At 42.5% G+C, this 27,467-nt stretch overlaps 2 protein-coding genes across 6 annotated transcripts in view; one reads left to right on the forward strand and one right to left on the reverse strand.

Moving 5' to 3' along the window:
- Positions 1–18,594, reverse strand: part of csmd2 (CUB and Sushi multiple domains 2) — a 268,656-nt gene extending 250,062 nt beyond the window's left edge. The window contains exons 1-2 of one of the 2 annotated variants that reach the window (XM_025902308.1): positions 18,254–18,594; positions 17,684–18,049 (exon numbers count right to left, since the gene is read on the reverse strand). In XM_025902308.1, coding sequence (XP_025758093.1) covers positions 17,684–17,858 — 175 coding nt within the window. In that variant the 5' untranslated portion in view covers positions 17,859–18,049; positions 18,254–18,594. Of the gene's footprint in view, positions 1–17,683 lie in introns of both variants that reach the window. The other variant, XM_025902309.1, reaches the window with a different exon arrangement.
- Positions 18,595–18,936: 342 nt separating this feature from the next.
- Positions 18,937–27,467, forward strand: part of LOC100709710 (uncharacterized) — a 32,355-nt gene continuing 23,824 nt past the window's right edge. The window contains exons 1-6 of one of the 4 annotated variants that reach the window (XM_025902311.1): positions 18,937–19,891; positions 22,424–22,628; positions 22,731–23,754; positions 24,958–25,098; positions 26,366–26,508; positions 27,197–27,360. In XM_025902311.1, the coding sequence (XP_025758096.1) occupies positions 19,545–19,891; positions 22,424–22,628; positions 22,731–23,754; positions 24,958–25,098; positions 26,366–26,457 (1,809 nt within the window). In that variant the 5' untranslated portion in view covers positions 18,937–19,544 and the 3' untranslated portion in view covers positions 26,458–26,508; positions 27,197–27,360. Of the gene's footprint in view, positions 19,892–21,186; positions 21,200–22,286; positions 22,329–22,423; positions 22,629–22,730; positions 23,755–24,957; positions 25,099–26,365; positions 26,509–27,196; positions 27,361–27,467 lie in introns of those variants that run through there. The other 3 variants (XM_005453872.4, XM_025902310.1, XM_025902312.1) reach the window with 3 other exon arrangements.

The following is a 27,467-nucleotide window of genomic DNA, read 5'->3' on the forward strand; positions in this document are numbered from 1 at the left end:
GAAATTATACAAATGCACATCCACAGTCAAACATTTTGCACCAAATGCAGCAACATCCATTATCACCTACAGCATAAGCCATTAATATTGCAGTGCTAAATGGCTCGCCCCCCTTCTCTCAGCTTTCCCCACCTCTACCACCTCCATCATCACACGCTTGTTCATCACACACAGCACTGGTCCTACCACCACATTAATAATAGGTTCCCACGTTGATACATGACATAGCTCGAGAAGAGGAGTCGAGGCAACGAGAGGGGAGAGGAGGAGACGTACTTGATTGCTACATTAATTGAACTCATCTTGCATTTTTTTTTCAGCAGCCACTTAAACCGCCTTCAATCTGAGATTTTAATTGTATCCGTACAAGGCTCGGGGTGAATGTAAGAAGCGTTGTCTATGTGTCTGTGAGTGTTTTCAATCCCCAAGCTAAATGACTTGTCTTCGACTGATCTGAGCACAGCCGAGACTTTTAATCAATGTTAGGATTTGGCTGTAATTAATCGCTAATGAGGAATGATGTGTCATTGCACTAGCTATATTATGCGCAACTCTGCATTTTGTCTGTGCTTTCAGAGTTAATTTACAAATTACTGTGTTTATACACATAACGTTCAATAGTTAAAGAGGCACATTATTCCCAAATCAAATTTCCATATTTCCCCCGGGTCTATACCACTTTTCCTCTGTCTAGATGATTTTGGTGTCACCTGCCGGGCTCGGTAGAGCCATATGATGGAATGAATGGCCACAGCTAATGACCGCTTGCCTTGTGGAGCAAAAGCAAACCACACAAAAAAAAATCTAGGTGGAGAAATAACACTACAGGCTGGTGGAAAATGTAGGAGTTTGGTTTTGGGCTAAGGTGCCTCTTAAAACGATATTAATTTGATTTCAAACATTGTAAAAAAAAAAAAGATAAACCTGTAAAAAAACAGAATGGAGATGATTGTAATTTTCTGCCACTACAATACCTGCTTTTTTTCTTCCTCTTTTGTTTTTTTTTAAATCAAACTTGCAATGCATAATTGAAAAAGATAAATAAAAAGCTGCGACTAGCGCTCTTCCCTCACAGCAAGAAGGTCCTGAGTTCAATTTCACCATCAGGATGGGATCTTTCTGTGTGGAGTTTGCGTGGGTTCTCTGCGGGTACTCTGGCTTCCTCCAGTCCAAAGACATGCAGTGAGTGGGATTAGGTTAACTGATGTTTCTTAATTGTCCATAGGTGTGAATGTGAGTGCGACTGGTTGGATCCCTAAATTGGATAAGCAAAAGAGATGGACATGGCGAGGATTTTCTTTATGTCAAAAAACCACAACACCCCCCAAAGAACACTAAATCTGAACAGTCAGATTTAAATCCCTCCCCTTGCTGTAAAAAGAGGATTGTGATTAAATGTTAAGATAATTGTGCTACATCAGGAATCTGGTACCCTATGAACATATTCGTGGTCACACAGAAGTGAGCTAAATGAATATATCCTTGCACATGCTGTTAATACAAATGAAGTATATTTCCCTTTTGTTCACTTCAGCCAAAAAACCTGCATCATAATGTAGCCTGATTAAAATGTAATTAGGAGAGTATAATTGCAGGACATCTGTTATCTGGATAACCCACATTATTCAACAACCTGAATGCAAGACTTGCAGTAGATAATATATTTGTTTTGTTCATTTGTATGCGCAGACAAACAGGGCAAATGTCTGTGATAAATCAATGCATGCTACCTGAGGGCATAAAAAAGTGACAGTTTAAATAAGGATTATTGAGTAAACACATCGCAGCTTTGAGACAGGTAAAAGTAGAGGCTGCTTTGATGGGTTGTGGGGGTGGGGTGGAGGTGGACATGTAGCCTTTATTGAATGGTTGTGAAGCATATAGACTCTGTTCTACTTTGTGCACATTCTCTGATGGGTAGGGAAAATTCAAAGCCCAAAATCTGTCTATATTTTCACTCTGAAATATGCATCATGTCCGAGAATGCAGCAGGGATTTACAGGTAATAAGGCACCAAGCATGAAGGCAACTAAAGGGACTAAAAGGGGAGGGGCTTAACAAAAATACGTTTTAGTTTCACTCAAAGTTGAAAAAACAAAACAAACAAACCTGAAAAAGTGGGTTTGTTATTGGTTACCTGGACAAGCAAATGCTGCATTTGATCTCATGGTAACAATCAAAGTGAATGTCAAAGATTTCAGGGGCTACACACCACGTCAAGGTGTTTATGTATCCTGAATCACTACTGGAAAAATATCCACCCACCCAAAAGCACATGCACACACACAGATACAAACATATTTTTCTTTCCCAGGTAGAGGAAATGCATTTTTGGGGGGAGAAGGATAAAAGCAGATAGTTTCAGAAGGTTAAGATATAGGCTGTCTGGATGGCATTGGCAGCAGCTCGAGGTTAATCCAGTCACAGTGTATCTGTCATGCCGCTGTTGACTCCCAAGGGCCTGTCTGGTCTAAAAACAGGCAGAAGCCTCTCCACCGTCACTTTTCAGTGCTTCATGTGCGCTTGACCTCTTCCAAAAGATGCTAATGTGAGTGCACTCGTACGCAGACAAGAATTAACGTACGTGGAACAGAATTAAACTACACGTTTAATGGTGCATCCAGAGTTTCAATCTGTAAGTGACTTCATGGGATATGTAAAATCATGTACTCTTTTTATCCCTCTTCTTTAAGAAGAATCAAGAGAGAAGAACAAAAAAGGATCAAAGTGAGAGCTATCTTCATCTGATTTTTCATTAAAGCCTTTAAATAGGTTCAGGAAGTGAGCATCCAGCCTCCCAATTACCATCAGGTCAATACTAATATCCAGGTAAAACCCCCACATCTAACTCTCCCACCTGACTTTCTTACCCACAACCCAGTCAATAATCTCCTCATCATCTCCCTCATTACAGCGCCTCAGTTAGACAATGCCAATCAGGAGCTCACACTGTAGAGTAGACAGATTGCAGAGCTTGATGGGGATCAAAAGGGTCTGCCAACCTATTGTACTGAGTAAAGATGAGTAGAGTGGACTGTATTATAAAACAATACCAGGAAGGTTAGGGCGATTGAATTGTTATTAATCACTTTCAGCATCAAATTGAAGAAATAATTGATTTCGTGACTCTTGAGGTGCTACCAGCTGAAGTGAAAACATTACAAAGAGAGTGTGTTCTGCAGCTAAATAAAAGGTTTTCACACACAGTGCACACGCCATTACAGCATGAAGCACGCTGCACATGTTGATGAACGACAGGTGATCAACCAGGCAGGAACTCAGGCTCTGTGTTTTATGGACACAATTAAGCGAAGCAAAAAAAAAGAAAAGAAAAAGTAATAATGATGGAGGATATGTCTGCTGCCAGAGCTCTGCTAAATGCTGTTTTGAATTGTAAGCAGCAGTGCCAATTGACCAACTCCTAAATTGATAATGATGCATACAATCTTGGACAAAAGACCAAGCTAGAGTGTTACGAGAAGCTGTGTTTTTTTCTGGCTGTAGCCAAAAACAGTTATATTCCTGATGAAAAACGGTCAGGCTCAGACTCAGAATTCAATTGTAGAAAAAACAGGCGCTTGAAAATGCACTTCTCTGGCCATTAAGGACCGATTTGCAACATTATCGAGTTTGATTTTCATATCGGGGGGGTGATAACAGGGACACTTGCCAGATGTTTCTGCTGCACCCTGCGGTCATGCTCATTCTAAATTATGCGCAACTGCAGAAAAAAAGGTCATCATAAGATTCAAGTGAGGTTAACCGAGGTTCTCCAAGTCTGCTGTCCCTGTTCTTTGAAAACCTGGAGCCTTTGATTAAGTGGATCCTGCACTTGGGGCTTGGATGAATTATTTAAGGCTTGCCCAGGATGCATTATGAAATTAGCATCTGGGAGCTGGTGACCTACTCTGAAGGCCTTCGGTGTAAATCTGCAGGGAAGAGCCCATCCTGCAGTTGACTCTACTGACACACCATAAAGACCCCATAAAGACACTGCTGGCGGTGCTTTTTTAGCCACCGGTAAAGTAAGAAGGTCATGTTTTCTCACATTGTGTAAATTCTGGTGAACCAGTGAATGCCGAAGAGCAGCAGAGATGCTAGTTCAGCAATTAGGAAATGGCCATCGTTTTTAAGTGCTTAGCATATTTCATCTTCCATCATGCCACTGGGAACTGTTTGCAGAAGGCTTGTAGTGGAATGTTAACTGTGTGGATGTTCAACAGATATGTTGTCCACTGCTTAGCCCGCTGTGCCACTGGCAGCATCCACTTGGCACTTAGCATCTCCGGTGCGCAGGCTGCCAAATGAGTGTACAGGGAGAGGTGTGACCTTGCTGGGGCAGCACTCCAGGTTCTACCTGCGCCTGTGTTTGTGTGCAGGTGCTGTTGTTTGCTTTGCTGGTGCAGTTGTTCAGTAGCAGACACACAGAGCTGTGGTGGCGCGCTGTGACACTTTGATGAATCGATGGTCACCGTGCTGCACTCGGGCAGGACAGCAACCCCTCTGAGAGGAAGGAGACAAGAAGAAACCAAAAGAGAAAGAGAGAAAGAGGCGGGGCTAAGGGCGAACGGGCGGTGGGGCAGACAGACACAAAGCAGACTGAATCTATGGACATATGAGAAAATAGATTTGGAAGACGTGATGCGAGGAATAATAGAAGCAAAGGTGAAATGAGGTCCAAACTGCGGGGAAATAAAAAATAGCAGCGAGGAATGAACGTTTGCCAGAAAGAACAAGTGAGGGCGACGGGAGAAGGGACACCAGCCAATGGGGGCAGTGGGGGGGCTGAATGTGTGGGACAGAGGAAGAACACTATATAAGGTGGAATATTTTTTACCTGTTTTGCTGAGGTCACAGACAGCTAGTGTGACATTCACAGCAAGATAGCGCTTAATCTGCACTGCTGGCAAAACCTAGAGGTCCATTTCGGGGGAGGCTTCAGTGGCATGTGTGCGTGTGCGCGTGTGTGTATGGGTTCGTTTGTGCAAGTAAAGAGAGACAGGTGTATACACGTTCCTGTGTGTGGAGGTATCATTTGTCTACACATGTATGAGTGTAATCCCTATACCCTGGGTGAGTATAGTGTCTGATGTCTGCATGTAACTCCTCTGCTGAGATACAATTACACTCTCCACAGTGACTATGAATGGGAGGATATTTCATCAAAGTGAACACAATCCCGACATCACAGTCTCATAATGCCATAAAGACGCAAATAATACCGGCAATACAGCAGTGCAAATCTTCTTTCTGGACCCCATCAGTTTTTTTTTCTCTGTTTCCTTATCCCCCTCGCTCTCTCTCTCTATCACTCTCTTGTCTCCCCATCTATGATTCAAGACTGCCTTTGGACAAAAGACAAAGATGCAGAGAGCATCCTGTTCTTCCAGACAATAATAGAAGTGTTTTATGTCTTATGTTGCGCAAGATGAATGCAGTTTCAGAGAATGAGTCTTGTTCCAAGTTTAAAGGGACACTTTAACTCCCCACAATCAAACTTATATATATATATATATTTTCTTTGCCTCCAGTGCTTTCGATCCATCTGTCTAGAAGAAGCAGGCAGCTAGCTAACATTAAAGCTGGGCTGCGCTGGGATGCCATTAATGTTCCTGTTCCTATTGTTTACATCCTGTCACGCAGTCGCTATCATGCGCCTCTCATAGACATATCACTTTCTTGAACAAAGTGAAATGGTGGTGAGGTACAGTTCAGTAGAAGGAGTTTTGGATTTCCTTTTCCATATTTTCCATCACATACTCTGGGTCTCAACTCTTAATCTGTGAACTCAGGGATTTTCAGTCCCATTTTCAGTTGCCCGAACCACAGCAACTTGTAGCATAATAGCCCTTATTATGTAATAGCACCACTAGGGGGTGTCGTTCTATTATTGTGGTAGTTGGAGAGTCTCCTAGTGTGAATGCAGCGGCAGCCATTACAGCCGAGCATGCTGTTCACCGTGCATCTGTTTAGAGAGACCATACCATTGTAACGGGCTGGCTCAGGCAACTACCTAACCCCGGCACGTGTATGTACGAATAGGGTAGAGACGTGGAGACCTGGCGTGTATGGTCTTGTTCTGTTATCGCCAAATAAAGGTCTGTTGTCCTGTCTAACTGACTGGCCTCCGAGTTGTCCAGCTAACCTCCACAGCATACCTGCTGGACCTGCTAGCCGCTCCTTCATCACCAGACAGCTGTTACAAACTCACCCATGAAGAAGCAGACCACATAAAGTTACATAGTATAAAAGTTGTGAACACTCTGCTGATTCAATAAATAAGCTCCAGACCTTGACTGGCATTAGCTTCAGCACAAAAACTGTGTGCTGAGTTTCCATGGCGGAACGACTCCTGTTGGTGTTAAATGTTGGTACATTTATCCATATGAGTTCAGCCTTTTCATTTTTCCCAAGTCAAAGTAAAAACATACTATATATGGTAAGTATGAGGCAGTCTATAGAAAAAAAGCATCCAGCTGGAATAAAAATTTCAAACTAAAGAAATGCTTCCTTTTGAGTGTGTTTATTGTTTGTATTACTGTAGCCTTTCCACATCTAACTTAGCCCATGAGTACACTTCAAAAAACAATTGTTTAGTGTGTGTGTGTGTGTACCGATAACTGCTCCCTGGTGGACAGATAAACCCTTCCGCCCCATGGATCCTCTCAGCACCACCATTTGTCTCTTGACGTGTCAGCACGTAAGCACGTCTTGACCACATCACATCTGAATTAACCTTGCGATGGCCGCCATTAAAATGGAAATGTGCGAGCTAAGCGATCCGGTTCACCCCCATACATTTGGCTAATGTCTATGCCTGGACGACACCTTCTGCCGTTAACAGGCAAGCCAAATGCAGTGGAAGGTGCTAGTGATAGGCTTTGGTCCCTCTCAGCCCTCCCTTCCACAGGTTGTTTCCACTGGGCTGAATGGTAATTATCGTTTTTTCCTTAAAAGAAAAAAAAAACAAAACAAGTTTCCATTTCCATAATGGTGCACATTCAAAGGCTGGAATGGCTTCCTGCTGCATGAATGCATCAGGTCAAAATACAGCAGTGATTTCTGTGAGTGGATACTCAAGGAAACTGATATGTGAATACATTTGTTAGCACACACTCTCAACTGTAAATCAGGGAACACACGCTAAGAATACCAGTGCTAATGATGCAGTGTTGTCCTAGTTGCAACATCCCCACTGCAAGCTCTATGAAAGGATCTGTTGATGCCTATGGCACACAAAGTTAATACTGACACGCGCAAGAAAGCCCACAAAAACTCACTGTCAAGGCAACGTAGCTGCAGGCTGAAACTTGTGGGGTAAGAAAACAAACAGCGCCCACATGCAAAGATTAAGCCAAAGATTAAAGAGCTGAAGAAAGCGGCTGGATACTAAGAAGACACTGAAGAGGGATGCATGCAGAAATGCACATTTGCATGAATGCATGCAAACATTCCTGCCTGTTATCAGGGCTGGCAAAAGAAGCACAATGGAGCATGTGTTCTCTCAGACAGAGAGGAAGAGAAGGGGGAGAGCCAGGCAGTTCCTTCCAGCTGGGTCATATTTAACCAGCAGTATTACCATGCCAGCCAAAAGGACCTGCACAACAGCCACCTACCAACCCCCTGAAAAAAAAGCCCATCTCTCACGAGGATTTTAGCACCTTTTCCATAGAGATCAGTGTTTTAGGTAGTCTTCATCATTTTTTTTCACTTTCTTATCAGTACATTCCAACAGCCCACGGAAAGTTGGTGCTACTGTGAGCAACAGAGCTCCTCAGCAACCTACGCACTAAGTTAATCAATAGAAAATAGTCCATTCAGAGTCAAAGACATGCTGATACAGTTGATATTCGACGCTTTCAGAAAGACCTCTGTCTTTCCTAGCGTATCAGTGTATTCTACATGGGTGCAAATGGGCCTCCCTTACAAAACACGATGAATTGCGTATGTGTCCTTAAGCTCTGTACGTACACTTGCATTTTTAGCAATGAGTGGAGGATGAATAAAAAGAAAAGAAAACAAGTGCAGTTCAGTGTCATTCACTGCTCTTGACACAGAAGCTGTATGCTGTTCCCATGACAACAGTGTAACAGGAAAGCACACATAAAGACAAATCCCTGTCTTCAAGCATTTTTTTCATACTTGAGCGTGCTCTACCCTGCACAGGTGTGCGCATGGTGCATGTCTCTGTTCAAACATATGTACACACACATGTGCGCTGCTCGAATTATTTCAATTTTATTTCCCGGTCTTCTTGGGGGGGGTGAGAAAAGCACAATTACGTGTGAGTCTAATGTGTGAAACAGCGAAAGTCAATTATCAACTCATTGTCATTCTCCTCACATCTTTGAGCTCAGCTCTTTGAGTTACATTAGACCCCACATATTCTGCAGTGATAATCCCACTCACATTCTCCAGTGCATTTGCACCTACATTGCATGAGAAATCAGGGGAAATTACACTTTCAGGACCAATAGCATCCATAGGAGGTGGAATAATGTTGTGACCATGTTGCATTTTTTTACACCATTCTTCCGGGCAAGACTGATGCTTGCGTGTCTGTCAGATAGTGAGTGGGCATTTGTGAGCATTCAATCCTTTGTGAGTAATGTATATTAAAACCAGAGAGGAAGCACCGTTCCAAAGGTCAGGTCAGGAATGTCCCAGCAGGACTATTCCATCTATCACTGAGAGACGGATGAGCAGACGATCAATCTGCCTCCCTTCAGCTAACTGTGGTGCAGTTTAACCTTTCAACTCAGAGCCTAACAGCCCCCCAAGGAAGACTCAAGTGAACTGTGGACCACATTCATAATCAATGGGCTGCGTGCATCGCAGTCACATAATTAGAATTTATAGTGAAATAAAATAAAATGTCACAGCTATTCATTACATTACATAGACTCTGGATTTCCACATTGCTTTAGGTGTTAGATTTAGAGCCTTTAAACCCACAGATATGTGCAAATTACAACCATTAACTTGTTTAGACCGTGAGAAAGAAAAACATGTTTCAGCAGTTTGCATCTAAGTCCTGGATTATAAGTTAAAATAATTAAATAACCATTAAATCATTATTCTCATGTACTTCAGGCACAAAATTGCATCTAATTTGCACTGATACCGGATATCATTAATTTTTAGTTTAAAAAAAAAAAAATCAAAATAGACCAAGCATGAGTAAAGAAATAATTCTAACAAACATTTTTTTTAAAGAATCTGTGTCCTCTTTCACCATGGCTCTCGTCCACTTAAATAGTACTTAAGGGGATATTTTCCCCCCACCTGTTCTCATTAGGAATTTATTTTCTCAGCAGAACCTGTAACACAAAGCAGAAGAAAACCTGTGGTAACAACAGGTTAAACTGGGTTTGCTTACCAAAAAAACCCCCCAAAAACTGAGGGTAACTAAGTCTAGCGGACAAATCAATGGAATGTGTTAGCCTTGAAGAACTTTGACTACAAACTCAAGTACAATATTCTCTTAAAGGAACGATTCAACATTTTGGGAGAAGAAGAGTGTAAATACCAGGAAAGACCAGAAAGTTCACATTTGAAGATGTGTGGCAGAAATTATAAACAGTAGTACCTTGAGATGGGTAAGTTCAAGTTTTAGGCTCCCATAGAGCAACTGAAGCCAGTATGGAAGCAAAAGATGCCCTTGACTAGAGTAGCACCATCCTATCTCCAGAGTAGATAGGAGTTTTAATATCGATATCAAAACAGATACTTGATGATTTAAAAATCAGATATATTGGCCAATATCTTTTTTCTATCACAGATAGAAACAGTTTGTCCTAACACTTGTTACATGTAGTTATTTATTAGCCCTTACTGAGATAATATGGTGATGCACTTTAAAAAATAATCTTGTTTTATTGTCGTATAAAGCCATGGATCACTTGCTAATGTTTTTGCACAGCTCTGCTCAGATTGTTTAGCTGTTGTGTTTATGGCATTCCAAATGTGTTGCTAACAGGGAGGCTGCAGAGTGCCCTAGTAGACAAACCTTGCAACACCAAAACTCATCACATGGCTGAAGGGCGTTTCTCCTGTCTTTTCTTTACTTTGTTCACTTTCATTTATCAGCCATTATAAGTGCTGATACTGATATAGCAGCAATAGTTGTGCTCTACTACAGTGGAGTGAGTCACCTATGCAACTACAGCCTGCAATATCCACTAAGAACCAGCGATTTGTGATATAACACCTCCCATATAAATTTTCACGTGATAAAAAAGCAGCTTATCACAATGCCAATGATATAGTGAGGCCATGTGTTTATTTTCCCTTGTACAATGACCAACAACACAAGCCCAAACATGTCTGAGAGTGAGAGCCATGTGCCAGGTTCAATGATGATTTAGTACCTAAAAACAGAGCTGCTTTAACAAACTCCAACAAAACAGACCAATTTGCAAATTAGCCAAGAAAACTATATCAGCTAAAGGTGGGAACAACAAATTCTTTAAAAACACATTGTCGAATATGAAAAGATACTAGCAGATGATGATGTTTGACCCAAATATAAACCGCACTCCATATGACAGGATGCCCAAACGGTGGATAAAAAATTAATGATGCAGTTACATGGTAGAAAAGCAAGGGTTTAAGCAGGTGGTTAAAAACTTGGAAAGGTAGAAAAGCCAAAAGCCAAACAAAAAACAAAATTCTACTGCCTGTGAGCTACAATCACCTATAAATCATTGTTCAGTTTTTTTATTATGTTTTATTATTATTAGTATATATATATATATATATATATATATATATTCATTTTTTTTTACAGAGTTTTAACAAATTTCCTAGAGATATCATTTGCAGCTGTATGGCTTACCTCTACTAACAAACCAATAAATTGTTATTTAAAATACTGATAAAGCAATTAGGCAAGCAGCTGCACAGCCTTTTAGAATTTACTCAACCTAGGGGATGACGTGCTGTAGCACGCTATGTTAGGACAGCTCAATCACTGTGATTATTATTCAGATCCACTTGTGTGCTCCAGTTAACAATATTATGCTATTAATATTAATATGATATCAATTTTAAAAAACATCTCATGTATTATTGGTGTAGCTAATCGGGCTTGTCCTGATTTGAATTCAAACTCACAGTCACCTTTTTTTTCATGTGGTATTTTACTGGTCGACGTCCTGTAGAAAGACATATTTCACACTATCTGCTCAATTGCATTGCAATAATGTGGCTTTTATGCTTATGTGTTTTTTGTACCTTAATGTATTGAATTATTACCCAAAAGCCAACGGCAAAGTTGGTCAATACCAGCCCAAAAGAGCACTTAGCAGAAAAATGTGATGGTGATGGTGATTCAGCTGCAGAAATGGGAAGCACTTCCATTTTCAGTCCATTTACACCAAGTTGTTTCTTTAATTTTTGTGAATCAGATTGTCAGAATGTTGGCAAGCCTCGCAGCTTTTGGCAGATTTTGGGATGCCGTGGCAGACAGCATCAATACTCTCCAACTTTGAGAGCTAACGTCTATCCTGATTTACCATGAAAAATGTACAAACTGCTTTCTCAAATTTTATTTAACTTACTATTTTCAACTTATATTAAATAGAAACCAGAGTGTTTTTCTCCAAGCTGCTGAACTGTTCCTTTGAAGTGCACAACAGTCCTTCTCTAATCAAACAGAATTATCTTCCATTACCGACTACAATATAGAGATGGAGCAAAACACGTATCCTTCTACACCAAAATCTAAATTTGAGCAAGTGTAGGAGTAAAAGACACTCCCACACACATTTACTGCTTCTTCCCCGCCTCGCTGCCACAAAAAGTCTGCAGACAGATTACCTATATGCTCAATAGAGAGAGAGAAGCAGTATAAAGAAGAAAAAGACAAGGACAAGGACAAGATACCTTCTGCCCACTATCTAATCTTCAATCTCCGGGATCACTGATATCTGATAAGAACAGTGTAAATCAGGAAGCTAAAGAAATCCCTTCCTGAGCTTTGCGTCTATACAAGACAGACAGGGCATCTATGTCTATTACTCACTTTGTGAGGATTTACCATAGCTGGAGAAAATTCCCATACCTGATAACAGCAAGATGAAAATTTGAATCAAGATGGAGGATTCCGTGCTCGAGCTGTTCACAGATATATGGCTAGTGGCGATGAATTATTGATATGTTTATTTCACCTTTACTTATGCAGGGAAAATTGACTTAGCATGTACGCGCTTGTTCCTGACATTTCAAACCTCACGGCGGCTCTATTGCTGTTACAGCCGTTACACATATGGGAGATGCCCATTTCAATCACACTCCTCCACTGGTGTTTGCTGAAAGAGAACAGGCAGGAAAGTGAAATGACAGCCACTTTCTCCTCACAAATCACTGATGTATTCTCATACAGCAAGCCAATTTACCATTACTTGTCCAGTCCCCATCAAATGTCTTTAATGGAGCTCGATTGGAACAACGGAGAAAAAATACAGGTTAATAGAATGACTCATAAGAGTATGTTGCAGCCTGTGAATGTGATGCCTTAGAACTGCCAGAACAGAGCAATACTGCTCCACTCATATTCCTTGGATAAGTGAATGAGCCAAAATATACATTTATTAATTTAATGTTGTTCTCTCCGACAAGCTCGGAGTCATATCAAAAAGAATCCAGATGGTTTCGTTGGCAAGATTTTCAGTGGCTTTGGTTGGATGTGAAGCACTGACTTTAGAACTCGAACAACAAGATCCATAAATATCATAGTCTTAGGCATGGATCATATTTAATTAAACTAAATTTAAATTAATATGATCTTCTGAATGTTGTTATACCTTTATCTATATGCTCACAAAGTCTGAATGTCTACTTTGTGTTGAGCTTTTGTAAAAGCTGGTGAAGACGGTCATGCAGAAGTTGGCTTAAATGCATTTAAGAAGGCTTTTTCTCTTTTTTTGGAAGGGTTGTACGCAAGTGTGCACAAACTGCTGTGTGCGTGTGTTTGTGTGCATGTGTGAGTCACTGTAGCTGTTATCACTGTGACGAAGCACAGTGACAGAACTCTGGCCATCTGGAGAAAGATGACGGTATGAATCACTAGAGAGGAGGACGAAGGAAGAAAAGACGAGGTGGTGAGGGAGGAGAGAAGGAGAAGGAGCGATGGGAAGACAGACAGAGGAGCAGGTTGACACAGCGGCAGGTGGGTGGGGAAGTAACAGTGCTCGTGAGGTGGGGGGCACTGGCATCATCTGAGAGCTGTGTGCACACACGCGCGCTACAGATACGTGCACGCCGGGGCACGTGCACACACAGCCTCTCTGTGGCACTTTCTGAACTAGCTAAAGACCTGCTTGTCATCACTTTAGTCTAATCATCCTCGAGTGAACGGGGGTGGCAGCTCACAAACTCATCCAACCTCACACATACACGTGCCCACAAGCTTACTTACAAGCTGTTAGTTGTTGAAATAGGAGTCTGCTTGATGCCTGATAAGAAAATGAGCCCTCTAAATAGATAATTTACTGAAGAAAAAGGAAATCACCAGGCACTCAAAAGGCACAGAAACATAGGGCCCAGATTATCTCTCAGCTGGTGTGAGCTTATCCTCCATCTACTCCAACAGTTGCATCCTCTCTCTGCCTCTTATTTCCCCTCACAGCCAGTTCTTGCCTGCTGTTTTTTTTCCCTTAGTGGGACCTCTTCTCCTTCTTCATCTTGACCACCGCGCACTCTCTTTCTCCCTCTACTACACAGCTTTTTTTTTCTCCTCTGTTCAAGTCAAGCAATAAACATCTGGTTTGCATTACAACCGTTTCTCAGTTTTGAGTAACTTGATCATGTCATCTGTTCCCTCCTTTTCATTTTGCTCAACGGAGAATGTGGAGAGCAGATGGGAGAACGGGAAGCAGCGGAGCGTGCAGATAGAAGAGGATTTTGAAATTGAGAGTTGCAGGCAGACAGGTGAGAGCAAGGTGAGAAACAAAAGGGGGAAGCAGGATGCACGCGCATTCGCTGGGAGGAAAATTGGGACACTTGTCTAAGCCGATACAGCTGAACAGAAGCCAAAGCTCAATTTTCACATGGCCATGGTTTCTGATTGTTTTAGCTTGATACACTATCTCAGCAAATAACAAATGTGCATGATGCATAGACTGTATATAAAAGACAGTCTTTTTCACTGTTGCCATCTTGGTATTTTAAACCCAAGCATGACAAAAGAGCCGTAAAGCACACCCTCCTTTACAGTCCTTTTTAAAAAAAACTAGAATGGGGACAATAATTTATTAAATGAATATCATGCTACATTCAAGACGACTGATGACAAAGACCAAAATGTTTTTAGGAAAGTTATACTGAGGGGATGGATCAAGAGAGGATATAGAGGTCTACATAACTGGTTGCCTTTAAACAAACACCCCATGTTGGAGGTGACAAAGTTGTGAAATTTAAGGGCTCTTCTCAATGGATTCACTTTTGAGACGTGAAAGCTAAGCCCATCTTTTATGTGCAGTCTGTGACACGATTGCTGTTGGACTTGCTTACTAAATCTAAATACAATAGAAAACCAGAAGAAGAGCAAAACTCATGGTGTGATCCTGTGATCCTGTCAGCTGGGGGGGGGGTGTTAACTGAGTTCAAAGCTGTGGGGAAAAAAATGTTGGAGAAGTTGAAGTTTTGACTTTTGAAGCCAGCCAATCCTTTATCGATGGTGTAATATGGGGAGCTGTCCATGGTGCTGGAGAGAATTTCCACTGTGTAGCCGATAGGGCGGCACCTGTTGCTGTCCTGGGTGCTGAAAAAAGTCACCTTACAGTCATTTCTGTAGCTCCTCTTGTGTCAAGTGAGGTGAATTCAAGAACTGTGAATTCAAGAACTGTACTTATTTAAAATGAGATATACTGTTTCAGGAGACAGATTTCACTGCTGAGACAGATTTGATCAGTTGCGAATTTAACTCTTTTTTCATAGTTTAACCTGTTAAAGGGTTTCTTTGTTTCTAGTAGGATTTAAAATGAATAAACTCGATTTTGTGTTAAATGTTCTTGGACTTGAGAGAAAATAGTAAAGACTTGATCAAGGGTACTCTATTTGTTGGACTTCTTGGACTGGCCACACAAACATATTCTTGCACGTTAGAATTACGTGGGCGCGCGCGCGCGCGCACACACACACACACACACAGCCCGTCTCTTTCTTCAGGAGCCTCATGCGAATCCAAGTAAATGTCATCAAGTAAAAAATAAATAAATAAAATAAAATAAAGGAGATAAAAAGGAAAGGAGCATCAAGCCCTCCAGTCCTCATAACATTACTGCAAGTTGCATCATGAGCACAACGCCGTGCTTTATATAAAGGAGGGCACGACAGAGCGTGATCTTGCGTGTAAATGGACATGCTGAGTGGCTGTCTCATGCGCCGCTGACGAATGATAATACCGCTGGACTTGGAGTTAAGAGAGCCGAAAACGCTCACCGGATAGGAGAGGACACGTCATCCTCGATCCCCCCCCCCCCGCTCCATCCCCGGCCTTTGCATTCCCTGCCCTACGCGTTCAAATGAATGGAGGCTGATAACTGCTTATTGAGCGGCGGGTCCAGTGGGGACAGCTGCTTTTGATCCCTTGGGGACAGCGCGTGGTTCTATTCATTTTTTTCTTTTTTCTTTTCTTTTTTTTTTTTTTTTTTATCAGAAACCTTTCACACGTCTCTATCTTTGTCTCGAACGGCCCCTGGGACGATACTCAGATTACAGTAAAGTCCGCTTGATCCACGAAGACGGCGTAAAAGAGCCATCACGCTTCTAAGATTGGCTGTCACACACAGCCTATAACGGAATCGTTAGCACTTTCGTATGCGCGTGTGTACATATGAGCCACACTTGATAAAAGTATGTGGAGACAGAAACGCCACTAACTCCAAGTCTCCTCTTCCCCACTCCCCCGCTCCTCCCCTCAGCATAGCGTGAGGCTCTGGTGCCGCTCAATGGGAGGATGGGGCAACTGCTGGTGGCTGCAGCACCGAGGGATGTAGCAGACCACCTCAATGCGTGGTGAGTCAAACATATTTATCGACAGCGTTTAAAGTAAAGGTTGTTATACAGTGGGTGAGTGGGCGGCTAGATGGATAGTCTAGTCCCCTCTGCTCTTCGTAAATATGTGCGATAAGTTCAAGTCGCTTTATCGGCTCCAAAAGTAGAGCCAAACGGCAAGAAAGTGGGCAATAAAGAGCTCCCAGGGCGCAAATAAAACAAGCAGTCTCCTCCGAATATAGCTGCATTGAGATTTACTCCACGGGAGAGTCGAGGGAGATTTGTCACTATCATTAGGAGCTGAGCTGAGTGTGTGATAAACCTACGCCTCACCGGCACTGAAACACTTTTTTTTAAATTTTTATTTTATTTCAAATTTTGGGTGGTTGATCACACAAGTTGGAGCAAACGTGGGTGACAGAGTGGGAGTTATTTTGGTGGGAGGATTTGAGGGTGACGCTCAACCTCAAAGCACACTTTCGCACTTTTCACACATCGTGAAACCATACGGCCCACTGTGTGTGTGTGAGTGTGTGCGTTTATGGTGATGCCGAAAATGTGCCTATTTCCACTCACTTGTGGATTATGAGCCGTCCAAAAAAGGCATGAGTGGGCGAACACAGAGCAATGACTCACTGTCAAATTCATATTGTGGCCATGGCAGTATTCTTGGCTTTTGCTAAAAATAGTGCCCATTCTCTGGTACGGAGCCAAGACAGTGATAAAACGGTTGCCTTTCTTTGCCAAAGGACCTGCTCGGGACGGCAAAAATCATTGCGGCTCTTCCCCGAAACACCCCGAGCTCTAAATATGCTTTTCGTAACATGTCTCAGAGAAGAAGAAGAAGATTATCTGTAACAGAGCCTCACATTTCAGGAAGACATCAGAACTGCGAAGACGTGGAAGTAAATTAATAGTAATGATAATCTGTTGAATGCGCGGGCTCCGGTTGCGAGATTTCCATTTGCAATTAATCAAGGGCAGAAAACCCAGAGTAAGTTAATTAGGCCTGCCTCCCCACGCGTGCACGCGCGTGCACGACAACAGATAGAAACTACACCCAAAAACTGTTTATGGGTGGTTGCTTCGCAAGTTAAGAATGTTTGTGGATGCCATGAGGAAGAACTGAGAAGGAACAGTCCCAAAGAAGAGCATGACCCACAGTGCGCCCGCGCACACGCGCACGCACACACACGCACACACCTTTTGGACTCTGAACAGCATCACAATCAGCCGCCCGCTCGACCACCTCGGTGGATTTCCTCATGCATGCAGCACATGCTGCACTAACAGCGAGGGTTTCATGTGAAGCCCTCATTCACTCGGCGTCAGTACATCCATGCAGCACATTTAACGCTCCCCTCCTGTTCTTAACAAAATGCCCAGCTTTGCTCAGTCCTTTAACGAAACCCATCAACAGAGTGAAGGATGGAAGCTCTAAACTCGATCCGCTTGTAACGAAAATAGCCACCCAACCAGCCACCTATTAATAACTTTGTGAGGTGGAAGAGCAACATCGGAGCGAGCCTGATCCTAAATGCGCCTTTAGGATGAGCGTGTGCCTGCGTGTTGCTGATGCTGATTTGCATTCAGTCAGGGATTGGGAAAGGGTGGGCGGTGGAGTGGGGTGGGGGGTAAGCCTGCTGCATTTTGCATGTCTTCAGCTCTAAAGATGGGGACTTACCCTTTACTGAGGCGACCAGCAACCCCATATATAAGAACAGCATCCGGCTCCAATGGTGCGCCTGCACTCCCGCCTTCATTAGAGCAAAAATCCGTATTCCGTCCCCTTTCCTGCCTGCGCATTCCGGTCTCCTCAAAAGTCCCGTTGCTCCGTCCTGATTTGAAGCGGCGGTCATGGCAGGGCTTTTTCTCTGGTCTGGCAGGCACGACGAGTTTTCAAACGGTCAGAAAAGGGAGATTCACTCGGTGTCGGCGCTGAGAAAAATCCCAATGCATGGAGGAGGCTCGGATCTCGCAGCTGGACTGAACCATGTCATGCGGGGACCGAGGGGTTCAGAGTCTCTGTCTGAGAAGATAGATTTCACACCTAAAGGGGGGGAAAGAAGAGGGGAAGGCAAACCAAAGGGGGGGACGCGATTCAAGTGGTCAGTGATCTGCCCAGCACGAGTAAAAATCACAAAAAAATCCTTCGCCAGCTCCACGCATATAACTGAGATTACCAGATACACGTCAAGAGAAAAAAAAAAAGAAATCAGGAGATTCCTCCTCTAGTTTCTCCGGCAACACTTACTTGTCCTTCTGTCTAATTTATCTCCAGTTAATAAGAGCATCTACGGTGCCAGTAATCCACGCTTTAAGTCGTCATGAGACCGAAATTCAGAGGAAGGATGGACGAATTGGTTAGAATCACGGAGGATATCCGGATCCGAGAAAGATCGCCTGGTTTGAGAAGTTTTCAACAAACGCCGGAGTGTGGTCAGCGATCTTATTGTACATAGAGAAATATGCAGTATGTATTCCCAGTATCTCAGCGCTTGGCCACAGAGTCGTCTCGGGTCTGCGCGGCGCCCAAGATTCCGACTGCAGACCTGCTCCTTCTCTGCGCGCGCTCTCTTTCTCTCTCAGCTCTCTCTCTCTCTCTCCCTCTCTCTCTCTCTCTCTCTCAGCTCTCGGTTGGCTGTCCTCACTACCCTCACCAGTCATATCATATACCCACATTTTTTTGTGCTGGAACATCATTTCAAAATAAACTCATTAAGGGCTTATGTAAGTTATAAGTTTTAGCTATATAACACTTCTCTTCCAATTTCTATGCATTGATTGCCATTCCCGATAATAATAATCATAATCATAACAACAACAACAATGATAATAACAATAATACGAAACCTTTAATATGCCTTAGTCAAATCTGTAACAGTAAGATTTAGGGGAGCCCACCAACAAGGCCATTGTCTTCATCCATTCAAACTAGCAATGGGATTTCCCGGCAGTTTAGCACAGAAGTCCACTTGCTGCTCACTAAACGTGAAATTGATGCTTAACAGGCCGGAACCCTGGCCAGTAAATTTGAATGTCATTTCCACTTTTGCATATGACCGATATAATTAGTTTTTCCATAATGCGGCGCGCGTGGAAACAGTTGGGATAATGAAAGGCGCGTCGGCCTTCAACCCCGACATATATGATGGAGGCCATAAATAGTCTTCATGCAACATTAAATTAAACTTTGCTAACGCTGGATTGCTCACTCATCCTCACCAGCTTGTTCTGGCCTTCAATCTTGCAAAAAAAATTTTTCCCAGGAGTTCAGGAAATAGATCTAACTGAGATTCTGAAGCCTCCTGTACTTAAAATATTTACGCTTAAAGCTGGCAGGGGAGCCCTTACATGCATGTAGCCCAGATGTACTAGGGGAAGGCCCCTCCATCTACTGGAGAGAAATGTTGCAGCAACTTATTTTTGTCAGACACTGAAATACTGAGAAATGAAATGTCTCAGAAGATTATTCTTACAACGGCTGGATAATTGTTAAAATTCTGTAACTAATACTGGTTGCTATGACAGCCTAACATGCTGACATGCTTTTTAAAAACAAACAAACAACCCCCCCAACAAAGCTTAAAAATACACATTTGGACTCTGTAAAGAAGACCGACATGGACATGTATACGAACCGCAGAGGGAAAGTGGTCCTTCTGGAAGAAGATCACTGGACGTCAGTAACTCCAAATCAGTTCCTCGGCGCATTTGCGCCATTTCCGCGTTTCGCCTGGATTCATCCAAACGCACCGAGGGACAGCTATGATGTGGTGTGCGAAATCGTCTGGAGCAAAGCTACCCAGGTGAAACCTGGAAGAGGTCAAAGTTCACTGGAAATCCAAGGGAGTAAAGACGACACTCCCTCAGTCAACAAGTCAAGTCACAGGTAGGGTTATCTGTGGCTATACAGGCTATAACTGACCTCTCCATCATAAGCAATGAAACATGCCTTCATATAGCTTATAAGCCCATAAGCTAAGAAATTAACCTCACTGCGAACCCACTATGTCTCATATCACACTTTATCCAGGTTTAATCAGTCTGTCTATATGAAGCTCAAGCAGCTTCATCATTTTGTTCCTGGGGTGTGCTTTCATCTAATTTAGATGAAATGGGAAGCGGTAGGCTCCTCAGTAATTAGTGCTAACACTGTAATATCTAATATAGGAGATGGCAACAGGTACAGGCAGTATTCTGTGTTTTTGTTTTGTTTTGTAATAATGCAGATGGTGAAGTTATAATTTGGAGTTTACAAGCGTCTTTAACATAGATTACAAGCAGTAACTATTGAAACCCAGCATTCAAATGTTTAATACTTTATTGTTCAGTAGATCAGGTAATTTATGAGTCATTAATAATCATACGGTATAATAATAATAACGTTCCTACTGTTGACTCCCTAGGATATCAGTGAGAACAGATTCCTTTTATATCAGCATCTCAAAATTCTGCTGTTTGTAAAGAAGCTCCTCCCATCTACTGTTCAGACCTTGTGTTTAGGAGGAGCAGCCAATCAGAACAAATCTGGTTTGGGGCGGGAATAGTGAGCATTCAGATAGCTATGTCTGTTGGTGGTGTAATGTCCAGCCCCAGGGTTATTAGGGGTTTCTGTGGCTCAGGTGGTTGAGCAGGTCATCTGCTGGTTTGAAGGTCACTGGCTTGATCCCTGACTCCTCCAGGGAGGAATGTGAGTACCTTTCTACTCAACTGGGTACAAAGTTACTATATAAGTGCCGGTTCATTTTATCTCAGTGTATTCATTCCGCAGAGCAGTTCGACCTTTGACTGAAGCAGCGCTACCATACAATGTATTCTAGATTAATTGCAATTTTCTTTTTTTTTTTCCAAAGAAGAAAAACATGGCCGACCAAGTAACAGCATGCAACTGTCTGGCTTTGTTTACGCTGGCAGAAAATTGGTCTTTTCGTTTGGATGAATTCAGTTGTTGCAAGGACGTTTTACTTGGAAAATTCAGCAAAAAGAATATAATAATGACAAAAAATGTGGATAAAAAAAGAGATTACAGTGACAGCAAACAGGGCTGGAAACCTCCTGTTGCTTATAATGAACACCATGCAAGCCTGTGACGGAACTTCCTAATGTGGCAGGTCTCAGCACTTCTGTTAATACTTCAGTCAGGCTCAGGATTGTTTCCTTGGGCAAGCTGGAAAGGCCTGGCACTGTCCTCACTGCTGTATGTTTCCAGTAGGTTACTACTGTCTCCTAAAAACTCTTTGGCATTTTAGTGGTCTCTCTCCACAGCAATGTTAGTGAACCAGAATTTATGAGCCACGTTTTTTCCCCGTCTTTTATTGAATACCTTAGCTCAAAACAAGTGTCATTGATTGTTACCGTGGCAACATCAGTCAAAGGCTAGAGTTAACATGGGGGTAAAGTGTCTATTTTTGGTAGTTTATTTTAACCTAGACTAATCAAAAAGCAAAATTATGATTGACTGTCTAAACCTACAGGCCAGTCTAAAGTTTCTATTTATATTTTGTGTATTTTATTTAATTAAAATGGCCCACAGGCTCATATTAGAAATCATAACATTTTTTTTTTTGCCTAAAACAGATAGGGTTATGGGAAAATAAATGGATTAACTGGATGGATGTGGAGTTGTAGCCTCTTTATAACTTATAACCAAGATCCCAAGACTTCATTGGAGATCAGTCGGGCTGCTGTGCGGTCATAAACCCACTGTATAATGTTAATGTACACCATCTGCTCACCCTCCGCCCAGAGCTACCATGACGTCTCCGTTATCATAAGCATCCCAGGTCTCACCGGACCGTCTGTTCCGCATCGCAGCTCGACAGTCGACAGGCTGGTGACTAAAGAGTAGCCTCATTAAAAAGTCATGCTTTGAAGCGGGTGATGCATCATACATACAGGTTGGAGCCATGGACTCTGTGATTCCTTATTTTCTAGGGAAACTGGTTTACCTGTTGGTGAGGGCAGTGAGGTTAGAAGGATCTTATGCAGGGTAAACCCCCCCCCCAAAAAACATCCTATTTCACCTGGAGGTGTATTATTGCATCTTAAAATGCGATGTCAGAAAGCAGAAAATCTGACAGTATCTCCAATTAAGCCCATTTTGGCATGTTCGTGATACAAGTCACCTTTTCTTTATGCATGATCACCACAGTGATTTAGTATGAAAATGAATGTCATTTCATTTATAAACGCCTTCAAAAAGCATGCCTAATACACGATGCACGGGAAACTAAGTGACATCGCTATCACACTTTCTCATTTTTTTCACGGGGGCGAAAAAGAAGGTGCATACAAGACGACATGAGCTGGCTAACCTTGAAGTGGCGGTAATTATCCTGTGATAGCCTGTTACATGCAAAAAATCTGTTTAACCCTGCCACACACACACGCCCTACGTGTCTGTGTTTCTCTTCCTGTCCAGGGCTGAGAAGCAGCAGGAAGACACAGATGATTACACGCACTATGAGGAGGACAAGAAGCAATACCACACTGACTTCACCCTTCCTTGCCCTTATCTCTTGGGCCGCAGACATCACGGCCTATCCAAGCCCGCAAGGGTGCTGAGCCCTGTGCTGGAAGTGGAGATGAGGCAAATTAAGGAAGAGGCGGGTGGAAACAGAAACTCGGTGAGGGTTTTTTAATCAAATCTAATAACATCTGCTTTTCTCAGCATGAATAAAAATAGCATTATCCGTATTCGCCTAAAACTCGCTAATTAATGCAAGCAGTATTTTCCATTGTTTTTGAATTCGCAGTCCTGTCGGGAGAGGGATGTGCAAGACAAACAAAGGAGTGTTGAAAACTCTCTTCAGAAGATGCAGGTCTCTCAATCCAGCAGAGCAGGCACACAGAGCTCTGTACCTGCACCTCAACATCTGGTGACAAATCCTGTCTGCTTTGAAGGCCACACCCAACACCTGCCAGACAGAGAAGATTCTCTACACCCTTTTAAACTACCCGGGGATGAATGTGGAAGCGAGAAAGAGCAGAATGCAAGTAGGGGCTCAGAAAGCTACTCTAGTGATGATAGTGATGCTGTTAGTCTACCTGGGGTGCGAAGTTGTGCCAATGACAACAGCAATAATGACTCAGTGGTTAGTGCAAAAGAGGTGAAGAAAAAGGAAATTCCAAGCTCGTCTGTTGAGCTGAGCTGCGACAATGAGCAGGATTCCTTTTTTACAGCTGATGAAGACTTTCCTGCTCTCACCACCATCAACGCTGGCATCCCGCTATCTCTCACAGGGCCGCCAGCCTTGGGGAAGATAAAAGGCCAGTGGGAGATTCCCCTTTCATTCCACCCACATGACATACCCACTGTCACTTTGGCAAGTGGCGTGAATGACCCTGTGCAGGCTTCCATCCAAGGCAAACCAGAAGCACCTGAGGCAAACTCAAAAACCAAAGCACCACCAGCAGTCCCAGTGCAGAACGAGGCTTATGACCTCTTGGCCGACTTCCCAGCCCTCCAGCCCCCAAAGAACCCTTTAGCGCTTGGTGAATTGCGTCACAGGAATCCCAAGACCAACGTTTCAAAGGGGAAAGGAGTTCTCACTCCTGCTCCAAGCCACTGCCAAAGCTCTAGGGGTTCCCATGAGAGGAGATTGGAAAATTCGCCCCACGAGGTCTCCTCCATCTGTGCAGGAGATCAGAAATCTGCTCTGGACCTTCAAACATTTGGCACGGTCAGCCATCGCAACTCTTCCACCATCAGCTGTGAGCAACGGAAGGCCAACAAGCAGCCGCCGCCTAGAGGTAATAAATCTGCCATGTGTCTCTATGCCGCTAACACGCCTCTCCTTCTATCAGGCTGATCTGGTGCTGACAAATATAACTTTATGCCACTCTTAAAGCTTTCTGGAGCTAAAAATACTCTCACATTATCTCTGTCTGACAATGGATTATTAATATTAGAGACACCTTCGTACTTGGGTAATTAAAGACAGGAGAGGAGGAGCAGCAGCAGCTTGTCCCAGGCAAAAACTCTAGCTCGTCGAAGATACAAGAGTCCAGCTCTCAGGCTGCTACATTTTTTTTCTCCTCAGTTATTTTTGAAGCCCATTTAACGGAGCTCTTTTGTTTCTGCCATGAAGCAGGTGGCTTTACTACTTTGTTTTCTGTCCTTGAATTCTACTTACCTACTGATAGAAAAATAGCCAGACGAAAACATCAAAGCAACTTTACCAATCACAGGGCAGCGCTTTGCCACCTTTAATCCTCAACAAACACCCAGATGTGCGCACGAACTCACAGACACATCCGCGCTTGCAAACATTGCAAACATGTCTCTGTGTAGGTGTTAACACACTGTGATTCTGCATTGCTGTTGCTGAGAAGTACTTGCTCACTTGGATGACTCAGTGGGAAAATGTTCTTATAATGAGGGGATTATTTTGCAGTGGCAAAGTGAATTACACGGTGAGCCTTCCTGTTGGTGCAGAACAGAGCACAGATATAAGTACACATGTATAAGTACATGTTAATTTTAAGTAGAGAGTATGCCTTGTATATACTTGGATACAGTACCTCCATGAACTTTGCGCTGGAGGAGTCGTTCCTTTCCTATTCCAGCTATATTTATATATCGTATGGAACAGTATAATCTATTTGGTCTTGTTTGATTTCCCCTCGGCTTCTTAACAGGTGCACAGCTGTAACTGAAGGCGGCTCTGCTTTGCTCAGTAAATGTGCATATGTGATATACACACTGCTAGCCCTCCTCCAGCAGTTCGCAGCCAGCGCTGATATGATAGAATATACTCTCTGATAGCATGGCCCTGTTGATTCAATAGCACTTTGTCGATCCCCAGAGGGGGAGACTGCAGAAAATGTGTTTTTTTTGCAGCTGAGAAGAACACAGTTCTTTTTAGGCTTACCTATGGCACAGGCCAGACAGGACACAGTGCATGCAAAATGCCCATAGCAGTAATCCACGTTCCCTTGCTGTTCATATTGCAGTTGCAGGTGCAGATGGCGTGGGTGTCAGTGCCAGGTCCTGGGCTAACGCTGCCAAGGCAGGCATGAAGCAAGCAGCTGCCCCTCAGGAGAAAGCCAGACCTTGTACCTTTCAGCAGATAGTTACCATTAACAAAGCCAAAGGTAAACTTATATCTTGGCATCTGCAGGTAATGTGTGCTTGTGTGTGTGTGTGTTGTGTGTGTGTGCATATATATGTGTTGGATGACAAATTCAGAGGGCATCAGATATTACGTTTCACTGTGGGCCCACATGAAGAATTCATCATGATCATTCCCGATCCCTTATTTTGCAGTGCTCTCGATGCTAAATGCTACAGAATGCCATTTTGTCCTTTACTCTGCTGCACCTCAAAGATCAAGTGTTCAGAGTTTTCATACATCCATATATCATTGTCAAATTAATTGTGATATTTTGGCATAATTACTGGATGCAAATGAGGCTGAAGTTGAAATGGCTGCTGCTCCATCTTGCACCATTGTTACTGTTTGTGACATCAATTAATCTGTGCCTTTTATCAAGCTCAACGTTGAACGCTGGCAGGTCTCTGGCACCGAGGTGGTCTGATATCGATATAAATAACAAAGTGGCGTTTTAACAACATGCACGTGTCTTTCTGGTTCCAGAGCAGATATTGAACAGAAATTTCATTAATCCATCTGTTTTCTGCCTCAGATCAAATTCTGCAAGTCAGATGTGATTTTAAGAGGATCAAATTCGTATGTATGACTGGAATATGTTAAAACTTTGCTTTTAAATTTGATTAATTATCAAACTTGTCTTGATGAAATTATGATTTAGATTAGGCATGTATCTGCACATGTGGTCAATGAAATTATGTTTCTAAATTTCCCTGAAAAGAAAAAGAAAATCTGGGTATATCAGCAACTAAATTGAATGTTTCAGCCAGCTTCCTCTCCAGAGAAGCTGCTTCTGTGATTCTGTGTGTTTGTACTTATAGTTTAAATGTAGAGGAGCACACGCAGTTGTTTTCTGTATAAATTATAATTTTTGGCACGCCTGTCTGGATGTGTTGCAGCAGAAGACGAATTAACAAGATGTTTAAACGACAGAGTGATGTAACCACTGCAGAAACTTTGCAAGGCAGTGGAGCTGAAAAATCAACAGTTTTCATGCTTTAGCTAAAAGTCTGTAAATAGTGTTTGACTGATAAAAATTTATATTATTGATGCTACTTTTGTACTATCAAAGTAAGAGCCCCAAAGGGTAGCTATACATGGTGGGACATATATCTTATTTGAAATTTATGTATCCTTAAAAATATTATAATTTCCCTGGGATTCACTAATGTAAAAACTGTAGGTTCAGTATAGAAGTTTCCAGCGTTCTCAATCTTAACTAGTTCTTCTTCCTTTTTTTCCTTTTACAGCTGAATATGGTGTCACTCAAAAAATCAACAAGAAAGCAACAGTTTTCCACCCAGGATCAAATCAGAAGGCGATAACCTTGAAACAGTGCTGATTTCACCCCTGCAACCAAATCCACTTAGTTTGCAACCCTCCTGGCTATCAGGTGAGAGTGCTAAACAGTTACTTCTCTACATATATTTAATATGTTTTATTTGTGTTCAAGTGAAGAGTTGTAGGGGTTGTACATGTGTGATTACGCTTTTTTTAAACAGTATTTTTAAGTGTGCTCAGAGTTCAGATTAAAATAGTCGAGGGAGAGATTTGATTAAAGTATAAATAATGAAGGTTATGGCGAAGTGCCTTAAACTGGCATTCTTTTCCAGTGGCGAGTAGCAGGTTACAAAAAAAAGAAACTGGTCTGTGTAGAAGTCGTTGGGGCCCTTGGCTTTGTTCACCTGTAACCTCAGTAAACTCTTTTTTTGACATTATGATCTCAGTCGCTAATTTTGAGTCTTACTGAATACAGCATTGTGTTAACTTTGTAAACAAAAACGAGATAAAGTATTTGGGCAATATGAATATGCAATGTCTGTCTCAAAGTTGGCTTCAAGAAATGAAATAGTGACATCACAGTGGGCCTGTCCATCTTTTAAATACAGTCTATGGTTAAACACAGCTCTCAGTCCAATAATGTTGCCAGCTTACAGCATTACCTAAGAGATAGAAAAAACACAGGCAATGACTTTATCATCCCACCTTTGTCATGCTGAAGTATCTCATACCTAAGGAAAAAAGCTGTTATCATTTCAGCTACATCTGTTTTTACACCTACTTTCACTATATACTTGCAGAGTGGGCGGGTTCTGACAGACTAGTGTTGTTCAAACCGAATACAGCAAGTTGTGCACTTACCTGACAGAAGCATCACATTCGGTCACGACTGTCACTCTTGCTGCTCCATTCCTCCCGGAGGAGCCACTGTGACTGAAGCACCGGTGATATAAAGAAAATGACTAGACAATATTATGTGACTGTTGTGATCCTTTGGCGTATCCTGAGTAATTACTTTTAGACAGCTGGTGATATGATGCATACAGCAGGAATGTCCAGGAGAGCCTGTTT

Source organism: Oreochromis niloticus, linkage group LG22 (genome assembly GCF_001858045.2).
Source record: "Oreochromis niloticus isolate F11D_XX linkage group LG22, O_niloticus_UMD_NMBU, whole genome shotgun sequence".
NCBI classification, from domain to species: domain Eukaryota; kingdom Metazoa; phylum Chordata; class Actinopteri; order Cichliformes; family Cichlidae; genus Oreochromis; species Oreochromis niloticus.